At 49.9% G+C, this 14249-nt stretch overlaps 1 protein-coding gene across 14 annotated transcripts in view; it reads right to left on the bottom strand.

Moving 5' to 3' along the window:
- Positions 1-14249, bottom strand: part of TMEM108 (transmembrane protein 108) — a 337530-nt gene that overhangs the window by 5793 nt on the left and 317488 nt on the right. For 9 of the 14 annotated variants that reach the window (XM_065539909.1, XM_065539911.1, XM_065539910.1 and 6 more), the window contains 2 exons: positions 7038-8447; positions 1093-1247 (listed from right to left, as the gene is read on the bottom strand). In XM_065539909.1, the coding sequence (XP_065395981.1) occupies positions 1093-1247; positions 7038-8447 (1565 nt within the window). The remainder of the gene's footprint in view (positions 1-1092; positions 1248-7037; positions 8448-14249) is intronic. The other 5 variants (XM_065539917.1, XM_065539915.1, XM_065539916.1 and 2 more) reach the window with 1 other exon arrangement.

Raw genomic sequence — 14249 nt, 5'->3', positions numbered from 1 at the left:
CCTGGCTGCTCTGGGGAATGGACCCACACGGGAAGGAGGCGTGGGGTTGTACCTCCACAAGAACTCTTCTCAGCTCTCATTACCTTACTCAGATGTCTGTTACCTTTCTCCTGGCCATCTCAATTGCATCCTAGTTGAGCTACCTATTTTTAGCCTGTCTTTTTGTGTCATTCCATCCATTTACTCATCCACCAAGCCATTTTTTTCTTTCCTTATCCATTCACTGATCACATATAGGGTGTTTTCACCAGGCCATCGGCATAATCCTTCTAAAACTGGGTCACCCAAAGATCAAAACTTTCAGTGACTCTCTGTTGCCCCAAACTAAAGTCCCAATACCATAATACCCCATCAAGGCTGTGTCTAATTGGTCCTTTATCCTTCTTTCCTGTTATACTCTGGCCTCTACTCCACCCTCTGTGTGAGGATGGAAAGAGCATGGATTCTGCAGTTCAAGTCCTGGGTTCAAAACTCGGCTCTCTCACTGACCAGCCAGGTGTCTTGGGCAAATACTCTGACACAGTGTATTCTTCTCTCCCTTCAGATCCAGCACGTATCCCCACCTTTCCTCAGGCTACCTCCCCTGCTGGAATGCCTGTTGAAATCCATTGATCCTTCCTAGCATCTCCACTGGGAAGGCTTTCCTCCTTGGGCTCCCACAGCTCTTTGTCTATAACTCGTCTTGTTTCCCCTAATTGGCTTTGTTTTTGGGTGATGCTGGGGTTTGTCCCCCAGCCACATCTCAGAACCTGAGCCCCTTTGGGAGCAAGCTCTCATCTTCATAGTCCCCTGGGGGTGCTTGGCACAAAACAGGTCCTCACTGAGTATTTGTTCACTTGTTCCCAGAAACCAAAAGTCCCAGGAACAGTGCTTCCAAAATTTAATGTGCAGAAAGCACCTGGGGATTCTTGCTAAAACACTGATCCTGGCTCAGTAGGGCCGGGGTAGGGCCCACAACCTCTTGGGTGTTACTGATACTGCTGGTCCATGGGCCATACATTAAGGAGCAAGGCACTCAGAAATGAGCAGATGCCACGGCTCTCTTTGGGCCTGGTTTCCCTGCAGTGGGGCCAGCACTTTCAAGCTCATTACCTCAGAGGTTTCAAGGGACTGGATCTCCCTGGGCAGCTCCACTGCATGCCTGTTGAAGTAGTCCATGGTGATGGCGTTGTTCCAGTAGCTCAGGTTGTTCTCTGGGTTGGCGGTCTTCTTCTTCCTCTTCATGCAGCACACCGTCAGCAGGACAGCTGTGGAGAGAGTGCAAGTCAGAGAGGAGAGGGAGGCAGCAAGGATGGTGCCTGGGTGGCACCACCAAACTGATGAGGAGAGTTCCCAGCTGGAGGAAGTGTATGGTGGGAAAAGGGGCAGGGCACGGCGAACTGTACAAAGTGAGCCTTAATTCCTCAGAAGACCCTGACAGCAGAAGTTCACGGAGCAAATTCACGGGGCAGAAGTCTTGAATGCTGATAAAATAGCTTTTCTGGCACTATCATCATCATCATCATCATCATCAAAAAAAAAACCTGTGCTAATAGTTATACAGGACTTATGGTTCCAAGCACATTAGAAATATTTATTAATTTAATCCTCCATTTAGCCCCATAAAGTCAGTACTATTAGGGTCCCCATTTTACAGATAGGAAAACTGAAGCTCAGAGAGATAAAGTGATAGGCCCAGGAGCAAACCCAGACATCTGGACTCCAAAGTCTATGGTTTTTTTTTTTTTTTTTTTTTTTTTTAAGATGGAGTCTAGCTCTGTTGCCCAGGCTGGAGTGCAGTGGTACAATCTTCGGCTCACTGCAACCTCTGTCTCCTGGGATCAAGTGATTCTCCTGCCTCAGCCTCCCAAGAAGCTGGGATTATAGGTGCCTGCCACCATGTCTGGCTAATTTTTGTATTTTCAGTAGAGACAGGGTTTTGCCATGTTGGTCAGCCTGGTCTTGATCTCCTGACCTCAGGTAATCCGCCTGCCTCAGCCTTCCAAAGTGCTGGGATTACAGGTGTGAGCCACCGCACCTGGCCAGTCTATGCTCTTAACCAGCTGATTCCTGCCTTAGACTGACGCAAAAGCCCACCTGCACAGATGGCCTGAGGTGGGCTCCACGCAGCTTGACTGAGCACAGTGTGACATGTGATCCTGTCTGTTCATCCCTGAGACTCCCAGGGCCCAGGAGGAAGAATTATGTCTGGATTTTGTTGATTAACCAGGTGTGAATTGAGTGGTTTGTGAGCAGGGAAGGCTTCTGAGGTCAGAGAGGTGGGATGGCCTGTCCAGATTCATTTACAGGTGTTTCTCCCAGTAATTCTCTTATATGCCTAATCCCATCTTGGTGCCTGCATCTTGAAGGAACTAACATAGTAGACAGGAGTCCCATTTTGCAGACAGGAAGACACTGGATCATGATTAAGTCATTTGTGTAAGTCCTACAGCCAACCAACGTTAAGAGCTGGGGTTGTGTGCAGGTATGTTGGATTCCACAAGCCAAGTCTTACAAGCACACCAGGCTTCCTCTCTAATGATCCATGCAGGCTTAAATGTGAGGACAGGGAGTGATGATACATTTCAGTTTGGCCCCTTTGTTTTGTAGATGAGAAACCCGAGACCAGTGAGGGAAAGGATTTGCCCACGGGTGCCAGTGGGAGGGGTGCACCTGGGCTGTGCACAGCCATTTCCCTCCTTTGGATGCTGAGGGAGGAGGTCACAGGGAGGCCTCAGGGTATGGAGGGAGGCCAGGTTGGGGGGCTTAGTGTCTGACCCACCAGCCTGGCAGGCGGTAATGTGCCTGTAGAAGCCCATGGCCCTCTTGTGGAGAAGCCATGAAGTGAGGACTGAGTGCTGGCTGGAGGTGCTGGCTGGGACGCACAGGGAAGAGCTGTCAGAGTGTGGGCCTAACACTGGAACAGCTGGAGGACATCCCCTGGTCATCCCTGCTTTGCCTTGAGGCTCTGCCATCCCTGTTTGATCCGTAAGCTCCAAGGAGACACGTTTCCCAGCCATAATGCCTTCTGATCCCAATCTCTTCTACTCTTTTCATTGGCAAGAGTCATTCTCACCTGGGTTTTCTTATATAACAATTATAAACTAATTTGGGGCCTGTGAGTGAAAAGGCACACATATACATCCAGGTCTACTATTCACTGAGCAACCATCGGCACAGTGTTATGTGATCTCTTTGAATGCTGCACTAATGCTCCAGTGTCTGGAAGGAGGCCAGACTGCTCTGGGGCCCAGGTGCAGAGGGTGCCCTCAAGTGTCTAGCATCAGAGAGAGGGGCTACTCCACTTTGGCCAGGGTGAACTTGAGTTGGTGATGACAAACATCTGCAGCTAGTCTTTTTTTCTAATCTCACCCTCCAAATGGCCCCATCTTCTTGCAGAGAGGATGGGTGAAGACATTCTCAAAAACGGACATCGCATGTGACAAATAGGCAAAGGACCCTGCCAGAGCCACAAAACTGACATGCTCATGAAAACTCAGGCACTGACAATGGTGAGCGCCCACCAATTCAGCGCCAGGCGTGGAGGCTTCTGGCGAGGGTGGTGGGCTCTGTGCGTCCTGATGGTGGCAGCAGAGACCAGCTTGGGAGCCACCTGGCTCCTCTGCCCTAGCCCATCATGGCCTGAATCCAATCAAATTCAGTTCTCAGCACTTCTGAAAATGTGCGTGGCTGAGAGTGTCTGGCAGGGCTCAGGAGAGAAAAGCATTTCTCAGCCCCAGGACACATGTATCCTTCCAGGCACTGGCTGCGACTTGCAATCTGGGAGGGCAGATGAACTGACACCCTCCCTCCTTGGGCAGGCCTGGGATCTGCCTTGCTTAACCCCCACTTCTACCAGGAGCAGAGGATCACCCCTGCCCAGCACCCAGCCCATCTGAATTCTGACTCTGGTGGCTTCAGAGAAGCAGGGCAGGGGCCAGTGCTGGTATGATAAGCCAGATGAGAGGAAGCTGATGCATGCACTTTGCTACTGACTCAGAGTGCCTGAAATATCTGGCAAACTGGCAAAGTATGAAACCCTTCTTTGAGGTCTGTAGAGTAGCTTTAGGATAAATGAAGCACCTGACAAGGTCCAAAACAAGGGGCCCTTAGACCTGGAAGAGGTCTGCTTTCCTGATAACTAGAGTGGTGCTGGGCTATGAAAACAGCCTAAATAGACGAGGATAGTGCCTGAGAGCACAGGGTTCTGAAGCTGGACAAATATTCTTCCACCGTAATGTCCATCTCATTGGAGCCTTCACAGGGTTAATGATGGTCCCGTAGGAGTCGGGGCCATGACTGACGACATGGAGCTGATGTGGAGGCAGTCAGGGCCGAGGCAAGAGCCTCCTTGTGTATAGTGGAAATGCAAGACAAACATCAAAGGGAGTGGAGTGTGCGGTTCCCAACGGGCTACCAGAGTCCACTTTTATTAAAAGTTTGTGTCTTTCTTTAGAAAGTAATATGTTCCATCTCAAGCACCTGAAGGCTCCTTTCAGGGTGCCAGAAGAATCCTCAAGGGACAGTTCCAGGCTGTGTCCTTGCTCCTGTCTTGACTGACATTTTTATGCATGGTTTAGGCAGCCCATGGGCTTTCCAGCTTCGCAGCAAGATCTGATTTAATTTCAAGCTTATACATAATAGAAGGGCTGGGGGAGAAGTAGGAGTCCTTTTAGAATTGCAAAATCTAGGTGGGTGTAGCCTGTGGGGTTCAGGCTATCCAGCTCAAAGAGGGAGGCCCACATCTCAGATTCCCTAATGTTTGGCACAGTGTCTGGCACACAATGGGCACACAGGAAATCCTGCATTGAATAAAACAGATTTTGTACTACCAGATCTAGTCTGACTCACTGTGTGGTCGGGACCTTGGGTCAATCACTTCACCTGGTGACTCACTCCGTACCTATAAGGTGTGGAGGATGGCTGGAGCCACTGTGGCACCTGTGTGTTTAGCAGTGTGTTTGCTTGTTCCTGCTTTTATTTCTCTGGCTGGTCTAAGAATGGAATGATAAAAAAAAATAACGGAATGCACTTTGTAAACGAGAGCATCCTAGACACATGTAAAGACTGGAAAATCAGAAAGCTGTCCCTACTGTATTTACTTCTCAGATATGACCAACCATTATTAAGAATTCATTGGCTAATAGTGCTACATTTTCTCATAATCATTCTTCTGTTTTAGGAGTGGGCAACCACAGTTTTAAGAATAAATGTGTAAATGTGTGTTTCCAGGAGAGACAATAAAGCTGCTTTCATTAAGAATGAAATATGCAACTTGCAAACACTTTTGCTCTTCTTGAATTGGGTCCTTCAGCAGAAGCAGGTTGCCAGCCCTGACATGGAAAGTTTACTTTGCTCATCAACCTGAAGGAGACAGAAAGCTAGGAGAGGCAGCTCCTGAAAAGAATCTAGACTCCAGATATAAAAAGATCTTGCAACACAAGGCCAAGTGGAAATCATGGTTCACATTAAAGGCACAGACCTCCTGCACTAACCACCAGGGCGGGAGGAAAAGCTGGGAGACCTGGCTCAGCAGCCTTCCCTGAGGGAAGCCTTCGGGGCTTTGCTCCTCTTGAGATCAGGGCAAGCCTGGGTATGACCTGAAGCCAATACAACCAGTAGAGCTGATGCCCGTGCTGGCTGCCTGAGTGCTGCTAAAGGAAGAGTCCACCATTGGCTCCCTCTTCTGTAGCCAGACACAGGTGGAATGCTGTGCTTCCTTTTGGGAGACAAAGCAGAAGCCACCCCAGAGGGGCGGATGGGACACAGGCCCAGGCAATGCAGCCTACAAAGAAGACTTGCAGGGCCGGGGCTAAGCAGCTGGGATGAAGAGCAGCTGTCTCTCAGAGCTGTTTCAAATGCTTCAGGCGTTGCTAGACAAACTAGAGTTGTATGGCTTCAGATGGCATGGCTTAGGGTCATAGAGTGCGAACCACAAGAAGGCAAACTTCAGGCCCCCAGGAGAGCTGGGCAACAACCTGGAGGATCAGAGGAGAGTGGGTTGTCTGAGGAGCGGGGATACGAGGGTGGGGCAGTGTGGCCATGCCTGAAAGGCGTCAGGGAGTGGCAGATGGTAACCATTTGGGGTGGGGTGTGGCTGAGGATTCCTGCAAGGCTATCCGAGAAACTCTAAGAATCGAAGCTCAAGTACACGAGGGAAGACATAATGAAATCCCTAAAGTTCTGAGAGGTTATATCAGATTCTTTATGGAGATAGCAGAGAGAATACCTCCTGACTCCTCATTCACAGAGTGCCAGGCAGCAGCTAGGAGGAGCTGGTGGCCTTGGGAGGGCAAAAAATAAGGACAAGGTCCACACTGCAATCAGCTCACATCACCTACGAACAAATAATGTGGGGTGGGGGTGGAGAGTTGCTAGAATTTACGTAACTCTCAAGCCTTAATTTAGCTACAAGAACTAGGTTTTTGCCAAGGCTATAGAACTTCCCACCAGATGAAAGCTTTATCTCTTTTTCTTTCTTGGGAGAAGAGAGACAGAAGGAGAGGAGAGGGGCGAGAGGAGAGAAAACACAAGAAAGAGGATGGAAGATGAAGAAGAAGGTGAGGGGTTTGCTAGTTAGAGGCTGTACATTTTGAAGCATCAGCATTGACCAATGGTGTCTTGGTGCCAGGTTGCTAGGGGCATTGGCAGGCTACCTTGAGGCAGAGTGGTGTCATGACAAGGGCACTGGGCTGGAAGACAGCTGCTATAAGCTCTCAGCCCAGCCCTGCCTCTCCCTAATTCTGGGATCCTGGGTGAGTCACGTCACTGCTACTTGGCATTTTTTCTGTGGAGTGCGGGGTTGGATTAGACTGCCTGTGAGGTCCTCCGCCAGCTCCTGGGAGTTGTGGCTTTATGACCAGCGGGCATTCAAGCCATGGCCTGGCAGAGCTGAGGACTAGGGTCAGGGATAACCTGTCCTGCTCTCTAGTTTCCTGAGATTCTGGGAATTTTTGTAGCCCACTTGGCAAGGATGCCAAATCAGGGACAAACGAATGCTGGGGATGAGCCAGTGATGTGGGAGAGGGAGAGGATGGGTGGGAGAGGGCGGCACTTACAGCAGGAGGAGATGGGCACGCTGATGGCCAGGATCACCCAGGCGATATCCATCTTGCTCAGGCAGATGGTGGCTCTGTGCTGGGGTTTATCCCCCTCGGCCACATGGGAGATGTTCCCTGCTGTCCCAGGCTTCCAGGTCCCGGCGGGGACCAGGCGGTTGAGGAAGTTGCCTGTGGCTGTGGATACCACCGTGGAGAGAGGACTGGGCACCCTGTTGGTCATGGTGAGGGTGGCCGCAGTCTCCTCCTTGGCTCCAGAAATAGTGCTTTCTGAGACCCCGGGGGGATGGGTTGGAGCTTGTGGGGTTGTGGATGCTCCCTGAGGAATCCCCTGGGAAGGGGCTGAGACACTGGTATTGAAGGCAGCTGGGGTGGGCCCCGTGGCAGCTGTGAAGACCCCAGAGCTGGCAGACAGAGGTCTGTTGGCACCAGGAGTGACAGTAAGCCAAGAGTCACTATGGCTGGGGCCGTCCTGTGGGTCACCGCGGTGGGGGCGCTGAGAAGGCACTGGGGCAGGTTGTGGACTGACAAGGGCACCTGAGGCTGCTGTGGCATCTGGTGTCCCTCCTTGGCTGGTGAAGGTAGAACCACCCCCCTGGGCTGCTCTGCGAAGGCCTGGCTTGTCCTCTGCAGGCCCCAGGGAGGTGGTAGGGGGTGCCCATGAGGTATTGCTGGGCACTGTGGTCGCAGCCACTGTGTGGGGCTGTGGTGAAGTGGAGTTGCCCCAGCGTGGGGTCCTGGGGGTGAGGGTAGAGGGGTCTGGTTCCACAGATGCTGTGAAGTTGCCCTTGTATATCTGAAAGATTTTCCCCAGGGGCCGCTTCTGCCCCAGAGGTGTGGAACTTGGATTTCGTCCCCGCTGTCCTTCTTTACTCCTGGAGTGGCCACCAGGTGCAGGCGGGACAGGGCGTGATGAATTACCAGCCCCTTTTCGGGAAGAGCCTGGGGGCCTGGGGGGCCTGCGTGTGGTAGTGCGGGCGGGCGCTGTGGTGGGGCGGCTGGTGGCCCCTGGAGGCTTTGTCAGCAGGATGGTGGGGGCAGCCTGGCCTGGAGAGCGGCCCTCCGGGTTGGAGGATGTGGTTGTCGTGGCCGCTGGAGCGGGCCTTGTGGACAGGGAGCTTTCAGAATGGGGGGCGGTTACTGTCGCAGCGATGCTGGAGATGGTGTGTGCAGGAGGGTGCCCCTCTGTACGGGGTGTCGGTGTTTTCATGGGAGCTGCAGCCTGTGAGGGGGGTCCATCAGGATTGGGGGTCAGCATCACCACAGAAGTACGTCTGGTAGAGCTGTGGGGTGCTGTCACCATGGTTCCCGGGGGAGTGCCTGAAGGGAGGACCTGAAGAGATTCCCTGGGAGATGGCTCCTGGACGGCAAATGCCAGCGCTTCGGTCAGTGCCAAAATCAGCAGGAAACCTTGAGAGGGAGACAGAGAGAAGAGGTAAAATGCTTGGGGAGCAGCATATAGCCTGGGCCTTTCTTACCCGTGGCCTAGGACAGTGCTGGGAACTCAGGAAACATCAGGAGCATTCCCGAGCCCACACTAGTGCCCCAACACTGACAGAACTGTCTGTGGAGCTGGGGCAGGTCTATTAGGTAGGCACTGCCTGGCACCTGCTGGAAAGAGAGACCAGCACCAGGGGAAGCAGAGCAGCTACCCTGGCCAGGCTCCTCCTTTCCCATATGCCTCGGAAACGCCATCAGCCCTCCCGACAAGGGCAACTTTTCAGAACAGGCTGGGGCTGGAGGGGCAGAAGGCTTGTGGCCTCCACATCTGCCTCTTCCTCTGCAGCCAGGAGTGGTCAAGGCCAGCTTGCCTATGGGGAAGCCTGTGTGAACTCTGTGTGAGCCACCCCAAACCAAATGAGGAAGGTCTGGGTGGCAGCATGCACCAAATCCTATGCCCTTTTCTGAATCTTCCACTTATAAACTATACAAAAGTATAAGCAAACAGACCTCTGTCCCTTCAGGACCATTCACCAAACAATTATGGAGGCTCAACCCTCTCCCTGACCCTGGAGGACACAAAAATGAACAGGGTAGTCTCTGACCCTGGATAAGCTCGCACATATCCACAAACAATCCTAAAATAAGACAAAGATGTCTCAGTGCCATAGAGGAGTGACAGGCAGAAGAGGACTGGGGTCTAGAGAAGGGCAACCAGACCTGGAGCCCATAAAAGCACTTAGCACAGCCTGGAACAGAAGGTGCCTTCTACAAATGCCAGCTGGTGTCATGGTTGTTATTAACTGCTTTTCCTATGGCATTCATGTGCCTGAACTCTGGAAAATTGTCATTGGTGATACCCAGCCTTTTTGAGTAGAAGGAGCCCTTTTGAACATTAAAAAAAAAAAAAAAAAAAAAAGGATTTTGTATGATAGTGAATGTGCATACTTGCAGTTTGAGAAAATGCACAAGGACAAAAACGTATACATTTAAAACATTTCTAGTTATGTGTGGATTTTATTACTCACAATAGCATGTGTCTATTTTTAAAACCGGTACCTCATGCAAGCATGAGATGTAGGAGCTGTTCCCTGACAACACATGGGTTGGGAAGAGCCTGTCTCTACGGCTGAGGAATGGCCAACAGTCCTCTGAGGCCTGATTCTGACCTGTTAGCATCTCCTGGTCCTGTTAGCACCTCCTTGTTCATGGATCCCCTTCTTTGTCACCCTCAGGCAGTTCCTTCAGCCCCTGCTAGGCTCTCCTGACTATGGAGGGAGATCTCTGTCTGTGTCTAATTACTCTCTCAGAGCCTCTATCCCCTATCAGATTCCGGCAGGACAAACGGCCGAAGCAGGGGCCCCAGCTGTGATTCCCAGGTGTCTGATGGAGAAGGCAGGGCCCTGGCGAGAAGCAGACATGGGGAGGAGATCTCCAGGCATGCCTTTGACACAAGGCCCAGGATCACCATTTGGTGTGTGGTGGAGCCTTGGTGTGGACCAGTGTCCTCCTCACCCTGCACTTCTAAATTGGTGGGGAGTGGAAGGCTGCAGGGGACTTTAGATTGCACTGAGGCTCTAGCATCCACTAACTCTAGGGCCAAAAATTTGCCCTAAACAATCTATTTTTTTTCTAAACTTTCTTTCACAATCTAGACTAGTGGTCCCCAACCTTTTTGGCACCAGGGACAAATTGTCTTCCACTTGGTTTTGTGGAAGACAAGTTTTCCATGGATTGGAGTTGGTGGCGGGGGGGTATGGTTTTGGGATGAAACTCTTCCACCTCAGATCAGCAGGCATTCAATTCTCATAAGGAGCACGCAACCCAGATCCATCGCTTGCATGTGCAGTTCACAACAGGGTTTGTGCTCCTATGAGAATCTAATGGTGCCGCTGATCTGACAGGAGGCAGAGCTCTGGCAGTAATGCTGGCTCACCGGCCTCTCACCTCCTGCGGTGCAGCCTGGTTCCTAACAGGCCACGGATGGGTACTGGTCTGTGGCCCGGTGGTGACCACACACCAACAGTACATTCTGTGTATTCCAGTCAAACCTAAAACCTGTTTACTGAACATCTGCCCTGGCCCAGGCTTTCATGCTTTAATCCATATGACCACTTGGTGGGGCATGAAATTGAGGTTTGGGGAGAATAGGCAACATGTGGGAAGCCACACAGGAGCAGAAGTATGTGAAACAAGGGTTGTCTTTAAAGTGCATGCTTATCCTGGTCAACCGCTATCAATGATGCAGAAGGAGGAAGAAGAGGACAGTATGTTGCATCCCAGAGGAACTAATGTGCTGTTATGCTCTGACCTGCTCAGGGTTATTCTGGGGCCCCTATCTTGCCCATGGCTTACCACCAGGGAGACAATCTATTCCTAGGGTAGTGGTGGTGACCTCCATGTTTTGATGGACATTCCCTTTCAAGCCTCTGTTTAGCTCACAAGGGTTAAGTGCTGTTAAGGACTGACTTATGCACCCCCAAAATCCCTATGTTGAATCCCTAACTCCCAGTACCTCAGAATGTGACTATATTTGGAGATGACGCCTTCAAAGAGGTAATTAAAGTAAAATGAGGCCAACAGAGTGGGCCCTAATTCGATCTGACTGGTGTCCTTCTTAAGAGGAGATTAGGACACACAGACATCTGGAGCACGTGTGCACAGAGGGATGACCATGTGAGAACACGGCAGCTAGAGGGCACCATCTGCAAGCCAAGGGGAGAGGCCTCCCGGGACTCCAACCCTACTGGCACCTTGAGCTTGGACTTCCATCCTCCTCAACTGTGAGGAAATACATTTCTGTCTGTGGTACTGTGTTATGGAAGCCCTAGCAAACTAATATACATGCCTTATGTTAGAGATCCTCTGAAAAACGAGAGACAGAGACAGGGCTTTTGTGCAGGAAGTTTATACTGGAAAATGATCTGTGGGGTCAGCCGTGGGGGTCTGAGATGAGTGAAACAGGGAAAACCAATCTGAGGGCAGGTTATGAGCTGGTCCAGGTGGGCACCTCAAACTCACTGGGGACTTCGGTAGAGCTGACTAGGCTGCACCTCAAATTGTCTGCCTGAAAAGAACACTCACCCAGAGGCTCCCATATTCACTGATTAAGGGCTGTTCCTGGGGTGCTCATCGCTGCACTTCCTGACTGATGCCAGGTCTCCATTAGCTGGGTCAGAGAAACTCTGGGCCATGGGGCTCTCAGGTTCTGCCTGCACCCAGCTGGTGTTTGCTGCAACAGCTGGAGTTAAAATTAAGGGCCCGGGGAATCTCTGGGGCCAGGCACCAGATGTGTCAGATACAATAAAAGACCAGAGACCAAGGACACAGCAGTCTTTTGGAAGCAACACTGGCCGACCCCAGGGACTGGCCAGGTGGGAGAGGAGCCACCATGGCCTCTAGGAGAACTTTTGCAGCACTCCAGAGGCAGAGAGAGGGGTTAATACAGACTGGTCTTTAAAATACTCAGGGGAAAAAATTCCCGACTTTCCTGTTATTGGCACTCCAAGAACTTACATCCTCCTACCTGGGAAGCCTATGACTGGAATCCTTGGTGCTGTAAGATACACAGTCTAAGTAAATATGTTTGTCCTTGTTGTTGCTGCTGCCTATTTCCCCCACTCAGCTATCAGCATCCCCTGAAGTTGTTGCTCTCTCTAGAAGAACTGTAGAGTTACCTCTTAGCCCTTTCTTTGGACTTTAGAGTACATCCTTGGCACAATGAATGGATACTGCCACCCTAGGTGCCAAAGGATTTTTACCTGGAGGATGATGTTTAGATGTTACAGTGAGAGGGGATCTGGTGTTTCATCTAATCCAATCCCCTCATTTCACAGAGTGGGCAACAGAAGGAGGGAAGTGACTTGCCCAAGAACACATTGCTGGTTGGGGACACAGCCTGGACCACAACCATTATTTCAAAGTAACTTTTCATTTGTATAATAAAAATACCTACAATGTTGTGCTAGCCAAACACCACCTCCAACCTCTACTGTCACCTTCAATATGGAAATCAGATAAGCATTTACCTCTCTTCTTTGGCACAAAAGGTTAACAACTGAATGCTATGCATACTGTCACAATAAACATCTAAGGCCTTCAACCCAGGGCTTCCCTAACACATGCAAATTTTCATTCAAGGCCCTTTGTGCTGGACTACACACTCCCCCTCCCCACAATCTGGGGCTACTGCCTCTTTGCATATTATTTGCATGGATTTGCATAATGGACTCTAGAGGCTTTAATTCCAAATACGTAGTAGAGACTAAAGCTAAAACCTAGCTTGACATGCTTGAAATGTGGAACCGATTTTTAAAACGTGTCCGAATATGGACAAGTGTTGCAGGGTGGAATCTACATATTGATGGATGTCCAGATATCGCAAGAAGGTCTTCTCCTACTGAAAATTCCAATGCATACATGAGCTCAGGACCCAAGGGAAGGAAAGGCCCTCCTCCTTCTGTTTATTTGGTTGGCTGCCTGCAGTCCATATTGGGTATGACATTTGCATCTGGCAAAGGCAACAAGGGAATTGGTGAAAAGAGAAACGGCTAATATATACTATACACTGCTCAAAGCGCTAAGCCTGTACTGACACATTTAATTCTCACACAACCTGATGAAGCAGGTATTATTAGCTCCCTGTTGCAACTGAGGAAAAGAAGCACAGAGAGGTACAGGAACTTGCCCATAGCTGGGGAATGGCAAGCTGCAATTTGTTCCTAGGCAGTTGGCTGCAGAGTCTACACTCTTAACTACTTTCATTTATTGTTCTGCTCTACCCATCTCCCCAGGGTGCTCTGCCATTCAAAGGCAATGATTCACATCTTTGGAGAACTGATTTTCTATTGTTGGTCTCTTGACTTCTCTTCCGTCTTGTTTTTTTTCCTATCTCTATTCCAGGGCTCTGTATGACACATTTGGTGTTCTTTTAACAACCCAGTAAATTAACTTCATTTTGCAAGTAACTGGGGGAGCTTGTAGTACAATAAAAGGACTGGAAGCCGCTGATTTAATTCTCTCCTCTTCCCCAATCCTAACATCTCATACACTCCATCGTTTGGTGGAATAAAAATTATATATATAAAACCCACAAAATTATATATATATATGTGTGTGTGTGTATATATATATATAAAACAAAAAATTATATATACACACATATATACATACACATTTTTTCTTAAAATTGCTTATATACACACAAGGCATATTTGTTACACAGAAAATTCATAAAAATAGAATTTTGTCTTTTTTTTTCATAATTTTAAGTTTCTTGTTTCTAAGTAGATCTTCCTTCCCCATTAAACTAGGTTTTCTACTGCAAGATATTTTGTGCACTGCTGTTTCAAACCCTTTTAACAGAGAATCACAGCAGTCTGAGAAATCTTCTGAACCATCCTGGACGCTTGATGTGATTTTAAATTGTGGCTACAAGTTCTCTGACATTCTTCCCACCAAGAGGTAGAGTCTGTTTCCCCTCCCCTTGAACCTAGGTAGGCCTTTGTGACTGCCTTGATGAATATAATGAGGCAGAAGTGGCACCCTACATCCCTTCTGAGGCCAGAGCCAAAATGCTCATGCAACTTTTACAGGTTTCTCTTGGGGGCTTTGGCCCACTGTAAGAACTCCAGCTCCCTGGAGGTGGCCACATAAAGAAACCTTGCAGAGAGCGACAGGAATGCCTGAGGAGCCCAAGCTGTCCCAGCCCCAGCCAGGCATGGGACATGAAAGTGAAGAGCTTGCAAGATGACCCTGGCCACTGCTGGACTG

Source organism: Macaca fascicularis, chromosome 2, assembly GCF_037993035.2.
Source record: "Macaca fascicularis isolate 582-1 chromosome 2, T2T-MFA8v1.1".
In the NCBI taxonomy this organism is placed as follows: domain Eukaryota; kingdom Metazoa; phylum Chordata; class Mammalia; order Primates; family Cercopithecidae; genus Macaca; species Macaca fascicularis.
This window is presented reverse-complemented; position numbering and strand designations above follow the sequence as displayed.